The sequence below is a fragment of the Pinus tabuliformis genome, chromosome 3_2 (assembly GCF_031772625.1).
Source record: "Pinus tabuliformis cultivar Carrire ecotype Pingquan chromosome 3_2, CPIR1, whole genome shotgun sequence".
Classification (NCBI taxonomy): domain Eukaryota; kingdom Viridiplantae; phylum Streptophyta; class Pinopsida; order Pinales; family Pinaceae; genus Pinus; species Pinus tabuliformis.
Window position 1 is genome coordinate 129,201,462 of NC_142302.1, and position 21,511 is coordinate 129,222,972.

General features: G+C 34.7%; 1 protein-coding gene across 1 annotated transcript; it reads right to left on the reverse strand.

Moving 5' to 3' along the window:
• Window positions 1–745: 745 nt before the first annotated feature.
• On the reverse strand, window positions 746–1,636 carry LOC149180147 (abscisic stress-ripening protein 3-like). The gene is made up of 2 exons (XM_089418126.1): window positions 1,300–1,636; window positions 746–1,197 (listed from the first exon to the last, which is right to left on the reverse strand). Exons 1-2 carry the CDS (start codon window positions 1,486–1,488, stop codon window positions 1,015–1,017), a joined length of 372 nt encoding a protein of 123 aa, XP_089274252.1. The 5' UTR covers window positions 1,489–1,636; the 3' UTR covers window positions 746–1,014.
• Between the last annotated feature and the right edge of the window lie 19,875 nt (window positions 1,637–21,511).

Here is a 21,511-nt window from a genome sequence, read left to right on the forward strand (position 1 = left end):
AATGTGACATATCGCACATTGAAAATCTTCCCGTGATATGTTACATGATTCAAAGTTTTATAAGTGCTATAGGGAGAGAAGAATTTGTTGTTGAATAGGAAAAGGTGTTTCCACCTTTGATATGATAAAATCATTGGGCATTATTATAAAAAGTTTGTAAGGGCACTAGACAACACATTGAAAAGTTTTCCCCTGTGCAATAAGCCAAAAGAAAGATATTTTTTCCTAGGTAAATGTGAATTTCACGGGTGACCATACAAGGTATGATGTGGAACTTCACAAATGACAAACAATCTCTCCTCTACATATGATGAAATGGTTGAGATAAAACTCTTGAATTTTTTTTTAGAAAAAGATAATTTCATATTCAAAACTCAAAATTAAGCAAAATACAACTATTAAAAAATCCAAATTCAAAATTGATTAAAAATATAATAGTTAGGAAGTTCACCAAAAAAATAACCCACTACCTGAATAACTACAGTTATTAAAAAAAATTAAATGTATTAAAAATATAACGCCTGCGATACCAATATAAAACCAATTAAAAACACCACTTCTCTTTAATTTTGAGAAATATCCAAATTCCACCATACTCCTAACAAATCTAGGGCTTAATGGTGCTCTAATATCCGTAACCACACTAATAACAATTAATTATTGATAACACAATCTATATAAAAATCTTCAACCGTCATTATCCACAATACAATTGTATATAAATACATATAATACAAAACCATCATTATTCACAATACAATTTATATATAAATAGATATAATATCAGTACAAAACGATCCGATGAGATCGGATCTGAAGGAGTCTGATAGGAAATGACAGGAAAAGTAAAAAATATAGAACACGAAGTGAGTGGGGTATGAGTTGACTTACACTGTTCTTAATGCAAATGCAATAACAATAACAAAACCATACCAATTCCAACTAACAAAGGAAAGGAAAGGAAAGGGCAGAACATTATTTTAAATGTATAATGATGAGAGGTAACAGGCAGAGCTAGAAGAGGTGGTGATGTTTTTTGCCCTCTGCTTCCTTTTCTTCTTTTTTGGAATCCTTCTTCTCGTGATGCTCGTGGAAGGCGTAACCCCCTGCTCCCACTGCACCTGCTGCTGCAACTTCCTCCTCGATCTTGTGCCTGTGGGCCTGCTCTGGATCGTTCTTCGCTGCGTGCTTCTCGTGCTGCACATGACAAACAACAACAATTTATCAGATCTATTGACACTATCAGAAGATAACATGATATATTATTCTAAATAATAAAAAGAGAGAGATGTTAATTACCAATCCAAAGGCTCCCGTGGCCACAGCGCCTAATCCACCCGTTTCCTCCATATGCTTATGATGCTTCTCCTCCTTTTTTGCCTTCTCATATTCACCGGACTTAACATTCCCCTCATCACGAACATCTGCGCTCTCACCATCTTCCTTTTGGTGGTGGAACAGATGGTGGTGCTGTTTCTCCTCAGACATTCTGTGCGCTCAAACAGAAATTTGATCAAAGTGATACTCACGATTCTCAGAAATATGAATACTAATGGCTAGGTATACAGATGAGATAGTTGGTGCTTTGTTTATATAGGTCAAATTGGAAGTTGAAGAAAGGTTATACATACTATAATAATATGAGGTTTATTTTATAAACATTTTTCACTACACAATATCGCCTTTGGATGTTAACAGCGCCTGGAAACCGCGTTCATCGGTAAGTTGATGATAGAGGGCGGTGCCTCTGGTGCAATGATCAACTCGTGACTTCTTCATTTTTTTATTTCTCCTAAGGTCGGTTTAATCGAACACTGCGCGCCATTGATGGTGATTGGGCGAGGAGCTGTCATCATAAGTGAATGCCACAGAGACTAAAATGTGGAGAACGAGACGGTATGTCTACTGCCAGTAACCTGTCATCATATGTGAAGATAATGCATCCATCCTCAAAAAGGTGATGCACCCCACATTCCAAACGTGCGTGTGACGCTGGGTCGTGATCGATATGTCATAAATCGATCAAATCGTGAATTTAGTAATCAAATAAAATAGAAATTTTACTCTACACAAGTAGATCATTCTTAACTTATAACTTCTCACTTTTTTCAGTAAATATAAATTTATGTTAGGACATTGATTTTTTAATTTATTTTAAAATATAGTCGTTATTATTATTATTTAATTATAAAGTAATGTTTTATCATAAATATCGTATAAGATTTTCTTGTTGGTAAAACCTATTATCCATCTGGATATATGATTCGACGATTAAATTTACAAAAGCATCCCTACTTTACCCCTCTCTGGATTTCCAAAAGCATGGTAAAATATTTTACTTTCATGTATGCCAACCCATGAAAATAAATAAAATTCACCCCAGTAAAAGCAACCCAGGTGTTTTAATTATAAAAAGATTTCAGAGTTAAATTGCATTAATTTTTTATATTTAAAAGAAAAGTTTATAGTTTATTATATTTGATTTACTTAAATTTTATAAAATTAAATTATTTATTTTAAAAATAAAATTATTTTATTTTAAAAATGGTTAAAATTTTAGAGAGATTATACAAAATTATTAAAAAATTGAAGGCTTTAAAAAATCTTAAAGCTATAAATTTTTTAATTTTGTCAAGTTTGAAAAAAGTAAATCTCGATCTCATGTATGGATGTTGCTTAGATTAAAATACTTGAGGAAACCCATGCCTTGCTATGGAGTTCTTCAAAAACATGTACGTGCATAACATGGCGTGTATATCACTCATGGGACCATGCCCCTTTACCGACATAATTTGGAAAGTCTTTCTTATTTATGGAGGATGTTTAGGTGTTAACCGATAAGCCTGGACTATTCTTTGTTTTTTTATCATTATTATTTTTATGATATTGTTTGTTTGTCTCTTTCTTTTTAATTAACAAGGTTTATGCTAAAAATATAAAAGGTTTTGGGAGAAATAAAAAGAATCAGATCATTATATATATTTATGATATTGTTTGTTGGGCTCCTTTTTTTTAATAAACAAGGTTTATGATAGAAAAATAAAAGGTTTTGGCCAGAGATAAAAAGAATCAGATTATATATATATATATATATATTTGTTATTTTGATTATTTTATTTAATATATAAATTAAGTATTTCATGTTTATTTTTTAATTATAATTGGGTGATAATTTTAAGTAAAATATACTTATTTATTATTTATATTTTATATTTAAGTGTATAAATAAATTTAAACATGACATTCTAACTATATAAATTATTTAAGAAAATATGATTAAAAAACCAAATTTTAGAAAGAAAAAGTTAGATTATAACTTTATAAATTAGGTAGTAAAAATAGTAATAAAATTAATAAACTTATATTTTATGAAGTGTTACACCTATAACTTTATAAGTTAGGTAGTAAAAAAGAGTAATAGAATGAGTAAACTTATATCTCATGAAGCGTTAGAACTAAAAATATGAGTCCAAATTGCAATTTTGAAGGCAATATTTTCAACAACATTGCATGAGGACATATGAAATTTGGAATCTTGAATGTTAATGGTTAACTTTGTATTTGATTTATGATGCATATCCATGTGGTTAACTTTTCCGTTATATTGTTGAATGATGTTTAAATCTTTTTAGGTGAACTTAATGGTTGAGTTAAATTGCGCATGACACATCATGTCACTTTTAAGGCGTTTTACTCTATATTTTTATGGATATTTCTATGTGAATGTGATATTTCTCATTTCCCAATACATATTTCATATTTGGATAAATAACTCATTTATGGGTATTAGAATGCTTCTCCAGGGTATGTTTTTAGTTTTATAAGAGGATGTCTTACTTTAGAGGTGGTTAATTGGGTTATTACCAATATGGATCTATCTTAAATACAGATCTAACATGAGCTTATATGCATCTAATAGTTATTTTTTTTTTTAGATTTTTCATAATTTTTATTTTGGTGGACATGAAAAAAATTTCAATTCAATTTTGATGAAAAACGAACAACGTTACACATCATATTGGAATGTAGAACTCGGGTTAATAAATTTGTAAGAAAACCAATAATCAATTCAAGCCTGCTTTTACACATGTATAAAACAACTAGTTGTTTTAAAAGAGCTTTCCACCCCGTGAAGATTTTTCTTACTATTTTTGGTAAGTATGTTAATAAACATTTCTTCGGGGAAAACAAGTATTTATGATGAAAATAAATGGCAAGTTGGACTTATTTTAACCTTCATCTAAGGAATATTTTTCTTTCCTTGTAGAATGTTGTACATTTAGTGGTACATTTAGCAAGAATGCATGTTTTTAAAGGAGTGCTCTTCATTAGAAGAATGTGTAATGGTTTTTTTTTACCATATTAAGAGGTCCAAAGCATGGAAAATGCACAAGGATAGAGGAGTGATTCACCTTGGAGCATTATGTGGCATAACTAATGGAAAACGAAATAGAAAGCGAATTGAAAATTTATAGTAATTAAGTTTGTTAAAAGAAGTGTCAAAATGATAAAATTGATATGATGATTTATAAATTAATGTGGATATTTTTTGGTTCAAGTCATTATAATAAATCTCATAAAAAATTATTGAACTTAAAAATCTATATTATGAGGGTTAATTTTTTCTTAGATTTGTGGTATTATTAAGTAACTGTTTACGTCATGTGCATGAAAAATATAAAATTGCAAAAAATAGAGAACAAATGGAACAATCATTCATAAAACCACAATAACACAAGATATGACCTCATAAACCATTTTAGTAGAAAACTTAGCTAGAAGGTGAGGCCACTTTTCTCTCTGTCTCTCTAAAATGGAAATGGTGCAAATAAAAATTCACAAAACCACAATAACACAAGATATTACCTCATAAACCATTTCAAAAAAATTAGCTAGAAGGTGAGTCCGCTTTTCTCTCTATTTCTCTGAAATGGAAATGGTGCAAATAAAAAAGAGTGAGACTTGTAACCCATCTGATTCGGGTTGTGAGAGGAATGAGAAAAAATATTTTCACAATAGAATATGTCACAAGTGCATAAAATAATAATGTAGAGGGAAAAAATAATATGAAAAGAGAACTAATTCTTTTTATTGAATGATAAAAATGTCATAAGACTACATCATGAAAAACTTCATGGGCTTTTACAATGGTGAATTCCCATATTTATATTATTTACGAGTGTCTTTTCACCTAAAGTCATGCACTTTTGTTATATTTCAAATACCATGGGTAAATACTTAAAATTGAATAATGCACACTCATTGAATTGTATTGATCAAATAATATTACATATATACATGAGGTGTTGTCTAAATATAGGGAAACTGTCTTGGACATACAATCAATTGGTTGAGAGAATTTCTCAACCACACACCAATCTAGGAAACATCTAGATCTTAACAACTCCTAAGGAATAGGAACAGACTCCTTTACATAGAAAGAGTCACAATTGAGACAAGTAGGAATAAAATTTCCAAGTTGCCCCCTTAATGACTACTTGTCTCAATCTCAATATGAAAAGTCTCTTTGTGGTCAAACATGACAAAAGAATATGCTGACATCCATATAAAGGAGAAACCATCCACCAGAATGCATGGGTGCCCAACCGCTGCAACCACCAGTCTACTAGGATGCCCTTCACATACATGGTTCTGTCAACCATTATAACTGCATACTTGTACCTGTACTTGCAAATCCCCCTCCATCATCATCATGGGTCTTCTCAAATTACCCATAACCATGCTCTAGGTTTTATCGACTTACTATCAACCATGGCCAGGGGTTTTCTCGGCTCACCCTAAACCATGCCCAAAGTTTTGTCGGTTGACCCTAAACCATGCCCAAGGTTTTGTCGGCTGATCCTAAACTATGACTACAGGAATCCTGTCCACTTCACTTTCACACATGGTTTCTCGCTGACCAAAAACCTGCAATTACAAAGTGGTTTTAAGATTACCATGAACTTTATGGGGGTACACATGCCTCATGAGGTTTACATTACACACTCCAACTCTTGGAGTTACCAGACACATACTTTACAAAGATCACTACAAAACATTACATAGACTTGCTTACTAATACATGTATGTGACACATACTACATGATCATGAGTCTATTCTACAAACCCACACAAACTTTCAACTAGCTGTCCATCATCCCAAATTTTCACTATAGTTATTGCACAAAATCAATATTTGTTGAACTTCATCTTTGACCACCGAGTGCCTTTGGTCTCTTCTTTCTTTTTTTGGTTTAATTGTCTTGGATTCACCTGTACGATTTGTTAGATTATCTAATTCCAACAAAACGACTCCATTGAGTTATCTAGCCTCAATGTTTCTAATTCCAAAACATTTATAAACACCAATATTGGTTCTTCTTTGGAGTTTCTAAACATGCAATCATAACCATTTTAATAAATATCATTTCTACGTTGAGTTGATCAAGCTCAATGTATTTATCTTACCATACTCCAAGTAAATTCAAAAAGTTGAGGTTGCCACATCCCTCAGGCCATAGATTTCTGATAAAGTCTTCAATTTGGTTCACCTCATTTTCCAACCAGAACGATTCCTACCTCGCCGAAGTACTGGTATCTCATCCACCATCCTCGAATCCAAAAAACGATTCCAGAGGATAATTCCTTTTTCTCCAGAGCCAACTCGAACAATCCACCGCATTGCTTCTCGACCCTCTCCCTTACATTGTAAAAAGAGCTAATATTTGACACAGGTGATTCTGCATTATGTCCCTTATGATCCCATAGTTGTAAAAGTTCCCTCCTCAGTCTTCAGTTCCAAAATCCTAAGAGGAAATCAGTTGCACATTCCTTATATATTTGCCTTTACCACAATGGTTTGAAAAACAAGATTGGGAAACCGAAGGACACAAATATTTTCAATGAGTTCCATTCCTCAATCAGCTCTTCACAACATTCAGAGCACTCGACCTTCACAATCGGCCTCTTCAAAAAAAAATCAGCCTCAATTGACCTCTCTAGCCAAAATCAATCTCTTACTCTACATAACAAACTCTAGTTTCTAGTTGGTACATAGATCTTAATAATACACCTAAGATCTCAATGCAGTTCTGCAAATAATATAGGTGAGGGCTACAGGGCACATTATCTAGCTGTGCGAGACTTATAAGGCCGAGTGTTCTATGACTCATAGATTTAATTCTCCTTCAAAGGCACAAGCCAATTCGACTCTATACTTGTCTACGTCTACACATTTTTCAAGGAAAAAATAGGAACATATTTCCTCAATTCATGGTGATGAGACAACCTTTCATCTAGTTAGTTTCGTTAGAGATGCAGAAGATGAGCTTGATGAAGCAGAGATCCAATTGAAGGCTTATCATATCCTTCCACATAGGGAGTTCTCCACGCCAGGATCTACGAGTCAACTAGTCCCCACAACTACAATGACGAGGACCCAACTCTTTCAATGCTATTTGGAAAGTCTCAAGTCGCACAACACTCCTTCACTTTATATGCTGCACGATGGGTGACAGTTCCAATGAACAAAAGCTCCATCTCATCAATCAATCGACTCAATTTACATTCGACTCACTTCCTTTACATTTCTAATTGCCATTGCAATTGCAATAGCTCACCAACAAACCTTCCCACTTGAACTCTGGTCCTTTATGGAAAAGGGATCGATTCTCACATGCAAATATATCATGAACAAAAAAAATACTAAAACAATACAAATATATTTTCTCATTTCCCTTGGTCCAGGAAGGGCTAAGGCCCAAGCCCATACGGGCTCTGATACCAACATCAAATTGAATGATGCATTCTCACTGAATTATATTGATCAAATAATATTACATATGTACATGAGGTGTTGTCTTAAGATAGGGAAACTGTCTTGGACACACAATCAATTGGTTGAGAGAATATCTCAGCCACACAACAATCTAGGAAGCATCTAGATCTTAACAACTCCTAAGGAATAGGAACAGACTCCTTTACATAGAAAGAGTCACAACTGAGACAAGTAGGAACTAAATTCCAAGTTAAATAACATGGGTTAAAAAAACCATGGGTGAATACCATAAATCGTTATGGTAAAAAACGAATGAATGACTATACATGGTAAAATCTAATTGTATAATTAGATTTTTTTTTTCTTCCATCTTTCAAATACCATGGGTGCATATCACGATTTACCAAAACCATGGGCTTGTAAACCACCAACAATATTTTTTTTATTAAATGTGGTAATTCACCAACATCCACCTAGACCATTGTGGGTTGCTATAGAACACAAAACCTCTCTATTATTCCATTTCTCTATCCACTCTCATCTATTTTTCTCTACTATGGAACAAGAATGAACTAGAATAGAATCAAACCCCTTTTCCTCCTAGCCTGATTATAACATAGCCTAATAGCCAACTAGGCGTTAAATTTGACCCATTCAACCATCAACATGAATTACAACTTGACTTTTTAGAGTCTTCTTCATCATGGTCATGTGGCTAGCCCCTTTTCCATGAGTAATGGGCTAACATGGCATCATCTCAAATCATGGTGGACAAAATAAGAAGGTCAAATTTTGTGTGGCATACATTTTGCATATGGACTTTGTTTGAGGTTATTATTGCATTGTTTGAAAGGTATTTGAGTGTAGAAAAATGCTAGGGGATCTGACACAAGTGAGAGTTTTTGGACCCCAAAAAATTTCATTAAATGCCTCAAATTTCCTTTAGAACGTTTTAAACCCCAATTCGTCATACTTGAATTTTTTAGTAAAAATGGTCCCGTGAGCCGATTCCTCCAAATTTTCCACTTTGAAAGCATGGATATGGATGAAAAATAATATAATGATCCAATCCAGATCATATGCTCAAGTCTTTTTTAGGAGAAAATAACCCCTCAAGAAAGATCACTATTCTAGAAGACAATAAATATATTTTACACATATGTAGAAGGCCCTATAAGAGGAGTGCTTCACATTTAAAGGGATTTAACTATACTTTATTGCATGATGAAGGATCCTAATTAATAAGTGTGTATTAGCTTCAAATGATATATTAATTACCATAACCCATCATGCACATGTACCCACTTTGATTCTCATTTGATGCTTGTAATGTAACTTGAATATGAAATATGAATTTCCCTCTTGTTAAATAAATGCATAGAATGTAGTGTCAAGTTCACATCGATATGGCGTCAAAAATCTAATGAGAAGGAAGTATAACTTGAAAATACCTTTTCCAAATATACATCACTTTTTTGATGTATATTTTTCTTCTAATGAGACTCTAATTGACTTCTTCAAGCCTACATTATATATATATATATATATATATATATATATATATATATTTCCAACTGTCATGACTTAAGGGATGCTAAACCAACATGTATGTTATTGTAGACATTCTGATTCAATGTTAAATATGTTGGATAAGGGACATGACATGGCATTAGTTGTTTTGGTTTCTGTCATTCATTGTTGAAGTCATCACTTAAGCGACACAAGGTTTTCCAAAAAAAATCTATTATGGTGTGGTAGATTTTTACTTCTATCATATGCCTTGTCTCATGCATGTGTATTCTAATAAGTATAATGTTTAATATTATGCTTAATGCTAGTTTAAAGATTCATTCTAGATTGAGTGATTACAAGTTGTCCACTCCTCTATTCAAGCTTCCCAGGAATAATGTCTGTTTAGTGGTAAGTGCTTATTTATTTTTGCTTTACATTTTATTTCAAGAATAGTAGTTATAACTACGGAGGTAGTTGATTGATAATGTTTTTCAACACTCATAAGGTTTACTAGAGTTGAAATCCATGGACTTCTCCACCACTTGTAAATATATCAAGATTACATTTAATAAATTAGCTTAACTATTCTGTTTATTTTATTCACCAATAATTAAACTTTTATGCCATTATTATTGACCATGTTGCTAAACTTGTGGCCATTTTCCCTCTCTCTAAGTATCAAATAAAATGTTATTAAAGTGAATAATCACTACAATTATGCAATCAATATTGTTAGCATATTTCATTGATCATGATTTGGTTTGAGAAAGAACAATCAAATCCAAATTGGAAGAATACCCTATATTATCTTATGTTTTTAGCTTAAAAAAACTTTTGGACATAATGAGAAGCATGCAATAAAGATGAATTCAATCTCTTAATATAGGGAGGTAAATATCCATCTTATAATACTTGGACATAACAAAGCAGATATGACCTACTCATGAAAAACATTTTTCTATCATTTGTATTGATAAGGCAAGCTAGCATTATGGAAATGAGGAATAGTAAAATGGACCTAAATCCCTATTATACCATGAACGATGATTTGTTATTTCATTTTGAAACAATGGTTAGTTAGATAAGTTGAAGTTCAAAATGAAGTAACTATAAAGGATTGTGCACATTGCAAAGTTGAACTTACAACTAAATCAAGGAAACAGGTAAAAGGATTCATCATTACACAAAAGTGCATGCCACCAATTCAAGCCTTAAAATAGAAAAGAATTTTATGAATGTGACACAAAACCTTCAATTATTTGTAAAATAAATAAAATCCTATACATATTTGCTTCAATCGCAAAAGCTATATATGAGATTGAGAAATTTAAATGAATCTCAATTGTATTTTGAGTCATGCCCAATGACACGATCTTCTTAATCCAAACTTCAACTAGTTTAAAACTATTTTCTACTGAAGATATCGAGACCTTCAAAGTATGGAATTTGTTCTATTTTTTAAACATATTGATATGAGTAAAAAAAGAAAATCCAAATAGTGACAAGGTTAAGTCTTTCAAAGAAGATACTTAATTAATCATGTTAAGTATCATGTTACTTACAAAATATTCAAAGTTATGGCATAAAAGAATATATTCAATCAACAAGTAATCAATTTGATACCAAGCCAACAAGTCTCATAGGAAACAAAAAAAAAACATATTTGATAAGAGTTCCTCTCAGCGGGGTTGGTGTTGGCATTATGATTCAGGTTTGGTGCTATGGCACAGGTGTTGTACTTGATGGCAACTCACTCAAGTGGCAAATATCTGTTCAGGCTCTCAAAATGATGAAAATAAGGGGTTCGCAGGTACACTGTTCAAAAGGTGCAGGCCTGCAGGCACGCTGTTCACAAAGTGCGGTCATGTCCGCAGGTTATCTGAACAGAAGGTGCGGACCCCAGTTCACTCACTCCAATGCAGAGAAGCGTGCACACGTGGGAATTCTTATGTTTGGCCCATGGTATTTTGCCCGACATTCATGATCCTATGGTTTTGGTCTGTGGTATAGGATCTAAATTATTTAACCCCGGTTTGGATCCCTTGTATTGGTTTTCGATGGCTTTGTCCAATGGTTTGAATAAGGGCTTGCTTATAAAAAGGAAAGGAGATCACTTGGCTAGTCACTTGTGAAATTTGAATATCTTAAGATCTGAAATTTTGGGTGATCGGTTTGAAAAGCTAGATCTAAATCAAGGTGAAATTTAAGGCGAATCTATTGATAGGTCGTGATCTCTTGGGCGCATGATCAGGTCTGTGGATCTGACTGTCTATGGCACATTGGAGGACTGTTAATTTGGCTTTATTCAGAGGTCCGCAGGCGATCCACAGTGCAGGTGCGGGGTTCCACAGCGCAGCAGAAGGCGCAGGTGCGGGGGTCTGCAGTGAAGCAGAAGGCGCTGGTGCGGAGGTACGCAGTGCAGCAGAAGGCATAATGCGGAGGTACGTAGAGGAACAGAAGGACCAGGTGTGGAGGTACGCTGTCAGGCAGACAGTGTAGGTGCGATCTACGCAGAGGTACGCAGTGCAGCAGAAGGAGTAGGTGCGGAGGTATGCAGAGCAGAAGAGGACCAGGTGCAGATCTACGTAGTTTAGACACAGAAGAGTTGCGGATATTCGCAGGTTTCTATTGGTGAAGTTGCGGACTTTTCTTGAAATATTTGTTGGTTGCCTTTTAACTATTGCTGAAGAGTTCTGGGTTTAGATTACTGGTATTGCTGTTCTGGTTACTGCATTCTGAGAAGTTATTGGTTGATTGAAAAAGGAGATTGGTTGATTCACATGTACTTGATGATTATTTGATATTTATGGATCCAATTTAAAAATTTATGAAAAGTGGTCCTTGGAAGAAAAGAAGTAGGTCAGCACCTACATAGATTAGCTAGTACAAGAGCTAAGGGGGTTGTAGCTCCCTTCTAGGAGAGACTGGAAAACAAGAGAGGGTTGTAGCTCTTAGCAAGTTGTAGCCTGCGTACTGGTAAAGGACTGCACCAGTACAAAATCATTGTAAAAGAATTTTCTAATTGAAAGAAGATAGAGACATATTGCAGTAGGTGGTTTTTACCCACATTGGGTTTCCACCTTATATCTGGTGTTCTTTGGTGTGATTATCTGTTTTTCCTGTTCTTGCTCATTATTATATGGTACTATCATACAAACTCATGATCAATATCTGAAGAATAAATTAAAGTATAAATCTAGAAGATATATTGAAAAGAATCTAATAATACTGATTCACCCACCCCCTCTCAGTATTATTTCCAACAGTTGGGTAGATACAAATAATAAATTGTAGCTAATGCTCCTAAATTTTCCAAAATTCTTACTTTGAAGCCACCATAATATGGTACATGTCTAATAAATTTAACTAGAATGAAAAACACTATTAAGAGAGGATTTTTACTTTAAAATGTGGGAATCTACTAGAGACTTCTAAAAGAGAGGACTTTCTAGTTATGACTTCTAGACTTCTAGAAGGAGAATTTGGCATTTCTAAAACTCTAGGCATTGGAGAGGTGATGAGAAGAAGCACATATCGATTATCACACTCCAAGCATGGAGACGATGAGGTTACAATAGAAGAATAAGCCATTATAGACATATTTATATAGAATAAAGCGTAAGACGGTCTTATAATTAAGCCTTCTATTTGAATACACAAATATATGGGGATTCTAAATAAAATATGTTGTACTAGAAATAAAAAATGTAAGGTGTAAGAAAGGTAGGGATCTTTCACAATATAATTAATAATGAAATGTATTTAGTTTCATCCTCAACAGTGAGCTACTTATTGACATAAAAAATGGGATTTATGAATAATGTATGGGAATGTGAATAGGTTTATACTTTCATTTTTGTATGATATCCTTACATACTCTATATCAAAAAAAGATGAGGATCATTATTTTATAAACACTAAAGTTGAAGATTAATTAGAATTCCAACAAGAAAAGAGTCATAAAAACCTTCCCATACGTTTCATCATGGATAGAATTACACACCCTTCTTGGTCATGATAAGGTGTTACTTGAGCCAGACCTACAAAATCCAAGGAAAACAAGATTAAGAAACAAATATAAACACAAACTTTTTTTTTTTTTAAATAATTCCTTCAATCTTACACGAAAATCAAATTTATATCTATTTTTACTTTTATATATATACTAAATGTGTGACATGTTATAAGGTTACAATATTGTTAGAAGTATATTTTGATAGTATAAGTCAATATATAAGATTGCCAAAATACCCATTGGAGGATTCTTATATAGTTCTATCAAAATTGCAATGAAAGTTGCAAATATTCATTTCCACATGACCTGATATGCATATGAGAAAAAAAATATAAGAACTCAACAAAACCCTAAATCTAAAATATTTAAGGGTTCAACTCATAAATTAGTTGAAGATGTGAAAATTTTATTACTACCTTATGCTTCCCATGGCTTTGATAATGCACTATTTTCTACTAATGAGGGTAACCATAAGAAGGTGGAAGCTCATATGGCCCTTCACTAGCTTCCATCTTGCATTTTGAATTCCCTTATTTCATTTAATTAGTAAACACATCACACACACAACATAGTGGAAAAAAATAAAAATAAAAACAAAAAATATCATATATTAATATTGTTGCACGATATATAAAAGAACATCAAAAGTAAAAAGTATATGTCAAAGTGCATCATACATACAACACCATTCTTTTGCCACACTATTTCTTTCTATGTTTTTTTAGAATCTCCACAATTCTAATGTTGGGATGTTCTTCTTTACTCAATTCAAGTGGTTGTCTACAATGAAAACTTTATGCCTTCATGCATATGGCTAATTAGGACACACATCTACAATTAAAGGAAAACATTTATAAGTCAACCTCTTAGCATTATGTGAACATAGAAAATATAATTCATAATTCATTTCATTCATAGTACCCAGTGTAGTAGACATGGTGGTAGGGTTAATGTTTGGTTGATCGCCACTAATAACCCCAAAAACGGTTGCTTCATCTTCATGTGCCTATAATATCATTTATAGTTGTTTTATAATCCATAATCCATAAACGCTTTGAACATCTAATTACCATATTTTTTGAGTGTTCATAAACCTCTTCATATTTTAAATTTATATTGTGTTTATACATAATAATAATTAGATTGATTTTTAAATAAGACCAACATTATCTTACAAATGTTAAATGTTAAATGTTAAAAATTACATGTTAAATGTTTACGTTTACACTTTTACGTGAGATCTATCCCATACTGGGTTGTAGAGAACCTCTCGGCGCAATGAATTAAAGAATGCTTAAAACATTCATATTTCATAGAAAGTTTACAAAACATTCATGCAACAAACAACTATAATGTGTACTTTATTATAAGCATCAAAGAAGTACCTTTATTACTTTCCTAATCATCATCATTAAAACACAGATTCATCTACCCCACAAGTATACTATAGTGGCCAATCATATTCTTCCTTATCTAGCACATGATGAAAGAGTGAATTTTCTAAATCCTTTATAGTAGAGGATGACTAAGCCATTTCTAATTTGGGTCAAGTTGTTGGACTAAATGATGCCATGGGGCACCTATAGTTCACTTAGCCACAAACATTTATTTTGTGAGTATGATCTTCCTATTGTAGTTGATAGGAAAGTAGGCATCAAGAAGGTTGGTAATAATTCTATTGGTGGACTTGACAAATTTGGAAATGATGAATGTACTAGTCCATGGGGAATTCAAGATCTTGTCTACAATCATACTAGATTTTTGTTCCCATTGGCCATGGTTGATGATAATGGAAAGAAGTTGTGCTAAACCAACATGAACATAATATGGATGAGGATTTCCATTATATAAATTTGGTGGAAATTCATTCTTGATGGCTTGCCAATTTTTAGTCCTTTGTTCTAATGTGCAATTATGAAAATAGGGATTTTTGAAAATTTAATTTGACGCACAAAATCATGTTTTCAATTTGAAAGATATAGAATGATAATATTTTAATTAAGGAAAACATAAAAATATTGAAAATGATCATATTCAAACACAATGATCAAATAATGATAATAAGTTATAAAACACAATTAGATGTTTCATTAAGTTTTATTCAAATTGTAATGAACTAATAACTCCTTCCCCATAGTTATTGGTTTTATTTGACATACCACAACTTTATTTCTATCACACCCCTTGTTAGAGCCTAGATTTGTCTCAGGATGAAAAGAGAAGGTTCTAGGTCCACATCAAACCACGCTCAGCCTCTTAGCTAGCCCTACGAGGACAGGAGAGGGCTCTCTCCGAGTCGACCTCAGCAAAAGACAAGCGATGGGGCTTCGAGATGACTGAAATGAAAGCTAATTTTAGGCTAGGTATAAAGTACAAGGGTTTGATTTAAGTTTTTTGGGAGTTTTGAGTTGGAAAAAGGGAAAGGCAAATTGGGTTTGGGGATGAGGCACAGTTTCTGCAGAGTTCTGATTGGGGCAAGGAAGGCAATCATTTTGATGCTTTAAATTGAGTGAATGAATAGATCGGACTGGTGAGGAGCTAAGGAGAGCAAGAGAGTCTCAAGAATTCTCCTTAAACAGATGAAAACATGGAAATTTAAACAAATTCAAAGGCAGAGCATAACAATTAATGAATTCCACCTTAATAACTCATTTGTTCAAATTCAGAAGAAGAGATAGGAAAATGATACACATAACACTATTGAACTTACAATTACTTAGAGAAGCACACCATCAAAACATAAAGCCACATGGATCCCAAACAGTGTTGCAAAACCCTGGTCTTTCCTTAGCCAAAAATGCAGAGATAAAATGTACAATGATATGCCAAATCAAACCCAAGTGTCCAACCCTGAAAATGACTTAGGAATTACATGATATAGACTAGCTCAACCCATTCCCTTGCCTCTATGGGTCGAGCTAATCATTCTAGGAGTTTTTTCAACCAATTCTAAACAAAGCACTAAAATCTAGGCAGTCAAAACAACTTGCCTCTATAAGGTAGGAAACTGATTCATTCATTAAATTTTTACTTTTTGGTGAATGAATCCTCTAAAAAAAGTAAATAAGTGACAAAATTACATCATGTTTATCCAATTACATCAAGATGGATCAAAAATTACATCACAAAGCAAAACTAGTCAAACTGGCCGAATTTCTAAGCTGGAAGGTGAAAAACTGGGCAAAAAATCTCTGTGCGCTGCGCCAATTTCTCTGTGAGTCGCGCCACTTTGACATTGAATTTGAGGCACTTCCTGAAGTCCAAATTGAGCCCAAGTGTGCTTGTTGGAAATCCCTGCCTGTCTACTTTCCAAACTAAGTGGAATTTCTAAATTTGGTGCCCATTTGCCCCTTCAAAACTTCAATCTCCCAAGACTGCTACCTATGTGTCAAAATAGGGGTAGAGAGGTCATTTTTTGAGTGTTTTGACCTCCTTAGGAATCAAAACTTGCCCAAACTTCTTGGCCATGCATCAGCAGTCATGATTTTTCATGAAAAATCCAAAAATATAAAGTTTTTTCCATTTGGAGCTTCCTATCATAAGCGCGCGCCACGTGGCGCGACACACAGGGAGAAAAACCCTGTTTCTTGTACAAAAATTTGCCAAAATGCCAAAAATGCCCCAAATTTCTTGAAATTTGGGCTGGAGCTTCTTCATTAAGTGTTATGCTGGGGTAAAGAGGCTTCAGCCAATATCTGAATATGATCAAGCTCCCTTTGCCTCTTTTGCTTCCTTATTGCCTTCTTCAATTTTGCCTTCAAATTCCTTATTCGTGCCTTGCAGACCTTGTTTTGTGCCATGTAGTGGAAAGCCATGTGTCTCAGCAAAGCATGGTCCTTTTCGGCCTTGTCCAGTAGTCTCTCTAAGTGCATGTTAACACTCTCGAGATTAGACTCCCGATCCTCATTAATCTCTTGCTCCAATGACGTGAGCTCAATTCTTCTCCTTTGTGCAGCCTGGTGATTCTCGCGGATGTTCTGTAACTCCATGATTGCTTGCTGATCTTCAAGCTATTTTTTCCTCTACTCCAAATATATCATGGTCCACTTAGCTCTCTCCAAGTCAAGAGATAAGGCTTGGATCTCATTTTGCTGCTCCTGGATGATCTCCCTAAGTATGGCACTTTGTGGGCCTGTATCTGTATCATCATCATGAATGAGAATGAAGTCGTTCTGTCTTTCACCTGAAGGCCCCTCATCCTGCATTGGCCTCTTGCCTTTGTCCTGTACTGGTGGTGCTGATGGAGAAAGCAAGGCCCCTTCCACCCCGGGTGGAGATAACACACGCTTTGCCGCTGCAAACAAATGTCTGGTGCCTCTCTGATATGTGATGAATACCGGCACACTAGCGGTCTCATGGCGCTCACACTGATGAGAAGGTTCACCTTCATGCTTAACCTCTGATAATCCTTGCGAAGCTTTGAAGAAGTCATGAGAGATGAAATCATCCCAAGTGATGCCCTGTAGTCCAAGCTGATGAACCACCAAAATCTTAATAAGAGCAAAATGATAGACATTGTTAAGTTGTTGTTGAGGTGTTTTGTGCTGCACCAGGGTGGTCATCCTCTCTATGTTCCGGCAAAATAAATATGGAATGTTCATCATCCGTACCCTGGTGAAATGCATGAGAAACTTGATGTGCTAAGCATAGAGACGAGAGAACCATCCCTCACAGCTGAAATATTTCATGATCAACTTCATTAGTGGAGCATATTCATCTTTCAGATATCAGAATGGGAAGACTCTCTTGAGCTGCCTCAAGAAACTGGTTTTAATGTATGGCTCATAATGATGCGAGTCAATCTTCTTCTTCTTGTGCCATGGTTCTCCAATGTTCGGTATGCCAGTTGCTAATGAGACAGATTCTGGTGTAAGTGTGAAGGTGACACCGGCTAAGATAGCTTGATCTCCATGTAAGTGCAGCACGAATAGATGAGCTAGTTCATGATGAAATTGAACACTAGCCACCTTTTGACAAAACTCATAGCATGATTGATGCTGAAAACAAAACATGGCAAGAGGGCAGGCCTGCAATTCTATAAGGGTGATTGGTTCTTCTCTTACATGTCTGCCACTTTTATGAGGCCTCCGGGGTGCCTGTTCTTCCAAGGGTGAGTCACTTTGGGTTTCCACTTCATAGTCCGATGAATGCTCAGATGCCATGATTGCTGTTTTATCAAACTGCCTTGGAGAAAAAGATGCTAGTGTATGAAAACTGTTTTCACTGCTCTTTAGAGTGCAAGGTCTGCCACCAAAGGGAAAAAAAAAGTGAAATAGTGACAGTTAGGAAGGAGAAATAATAGTGAGGAATGGGAATTATTGGGAGAAATTTGATAGGGAAATATGGGAGAGGGTTTGAGGGATTTATGTATAAGAATAGGGTTTAGGGTTTGGAATTGTTATATAGGGTTTGAGGTGTGAGGTTGGAGGATTTGGGACAGAGCATGTAGGAGAAGGGAATAATAAACTTAGGTGATAGGGAATTAGGGATTGGTGAAGACAAGGGAACAATGGGAAGGAGAAATGATTTTGGTGGCAAAACAATGAGTTCTGAAACCCTGACATCAAGTTTTCTTATGTTTATAGAAGGAGGGTTTGATATATGTGTTCATCCATTGTCATCCATAAACCACCATCACTAATCACAACATTGGATGAAATATCAAAATAGCAACACTACCTGGCAAATCCATGCAAGTTATGAGCAAATAAGTGAAATTTGAAACAATTTCGGGCTTTCAGGTGTATGCGCCACGCCACATACCCAGTGCGCCGCGCCTATGTAAATTTACACTGGGAAATTTCTCCCAGTGCGCCGCGCCTATGTAAATTTACAATGGGAAATTTCTCCCAGTGCGCCGCGCTCCTCCAGTGCATCGCGCCACCTGTTGTATGCACCACGCCGGCCAAGCTTCCTCCGATTTCACCCAAGTTACTCACTTGCTCACCCAATTTACTTTGAAATGCTTCCATTTGACCTTGGCATGTAAAATAACATTGATCCTCATGGAATTATCTTTATAAAGACATGGAGACATGGATTTGATTTTTGATTCTCCAAAACCCATTTTTATAATGTTTTGAAATTGGCACTTTTGCATAATTAATACGACTCTGTCTTTTTGTTTCCTCCTTGATTTTTTGGTTGAAATGATGAAATTCTTGGCAATTTTTTGTAGCAATAGCTGACATGGAATTTGGCAAAGGAGACCAGGGCTGCGCCTGAAGAATTCAAGAACTGAAATTTTTGAAAATTATTACAAAAAACGAAATGTCGACTTGTCTTCAAAATAGAGTTTTGAAGAAAAGTCATAATACATCCATGTGACAATGAAAATATTTGAAATGAAAACTTATTAAGAACCTCCCTCTGGCCTGTTGGCTTTATTGGACATTGTGAAGACACATCTTCTGAAACCCTAGACCTATGATTGACATGACTCTTTGTCCATTAAAAGATCAAACATTGACTGTCATGGACTTTAATAAACATTGACGAAAAGATCTAAGCCAATAGGTACAAGACATGAGGGAAATGAATGACAAAGCCCTTCCGTCAGATTTATGGCATGCCCCTAGCGGAATGCAACTGAGTGAATCAAGTGAGACACCTAAAAATGAAATGCAAAAAGAGTTTTGATCTCTGACGGAGGGATGACCAGACCGACTCTAACATTGGCTCCAATGGGGATGGTAGCTCCTTGGAGGTGCCAAGAACGGCAGATCTTTGGGAGAGCTAGACAGTGCCTGCATCCATTGGGCTATGGAGTCCATTATTTTGACAAATCGACACAAAACTCTTAACTGATTTACTGATGAAAAATTTGACTCAAACTAACTCAACTTTAAAACTGAAATGACTGAAAACCTGACTTTAACAAACTAACTCAAAAAGACTAAGACCTAAACTTAAAACTTAAAGCTTGGTGGTAGTACATGACCACCTGTGTTTCTTACAAAACAATATACGATCAAACTATATCAAAATGCCAATGTAACCAATCAAGCAGATGCCTTCTTGACTGATTCTTCCGATCAGATCATTTGGTCAACAATTGATACTGGTAACTGGGCATCCAAAAACATAATTGACCATGATCTCCTTCATCACTGAATACTGCAATAATGACCTTCACTGTTGACTGCAACAAATCTGCCATTGGATCCTGAAAAACATGAAGATTTACCTCCTGCTGAAGAAACAAAGTGTATTTTTCTTTTGATTCCGATCTTCCTTCATAATGTACTTCAGTAAAATGTGTTCCTGGTCCTCAAATAATTCTGAACAAGTAGATGAGCAGATTTCCTCTTCAAAGAACATTTCATAACATGAAACATAGGAAGAAGAATCTGAAATGGCATCCTGAATGGTTTGATCTTCAGTAGTCTGACTATATTGTAGATCATCTTCATATGATATGACAGCCAGATTCTCATTACATTCATCAATCATAAGAAAAGAAACTTCAGATATTTCTTGATACTCAACACTATCATTGCTATCATTTACCATAAATGCATCCCAAGAAACTTTTTCACTTACTTGAACGAAGACCTCATCTTATTTTTGTCTATGAACTGACTGGATTACCTCTTTATGAAGGCTTTGTTCTGATGACATGAGAACGTTTGGATTCATAACTCTATCTTCTTTATTCCAGATGATTTCAACAGCAGAGTTCTCCTCCGTGGGATTCAGTATAATGTATTCTTGGTCATCACAATCTGAATCTAGATCTGAAATGACTGTCTTGACATTATCAATTAGAACTGGACTTCCTTGCATGCTGTCTTCTTCTATGGACAAATATGAATCGACACTTTTTCTTTCATCACTTTCAGCGATATGGACATCTTCAACCTGCTGATCTATAAAGCTGCTTACAGGACTGTCATCCTTTTCAGAAGAGGAAAAAGTTCCACCATCACCTTCTTGACCATGGGCACACTGCAGATCTGTGTGAACTGGAGCTGTAACATGACCTTTCAGTAGTTGATCTATCTCATCTTCGGACAGAGGAGATAATACTTTTCTTTTTCTTTTGCTCAAATAGTGATTGTCTTCATTAATTTCAAGTGAAGGAGTGTACAAGTTTTCCTCATACCACTGATCCTTTTCTTGTAATTCCTGTTGACTGTCAAGATGCAAAATTCCTTCATCTTCCACCGTACTAAGATCTTGATCCAACTGCAAATTTTCCTGATCAA

Excerpts from the sequence above, each read along its gene's own strand:
- LOC149180147 (XM_089418126.1), bottom strand. The coding sequence starts at position 1,488 with ATGTCTGAGGAGAAACAGCACCACCATCTGTTCCACCACCAAAAGGAA. Across the intron at positions 1,198-1,299 it reads CCACGGGAGCCTTTGGATTG|CACGAGAAGCACGCAGCGAA; the intron begins GTAATTAACATC and ends TGTCATGTGCAG.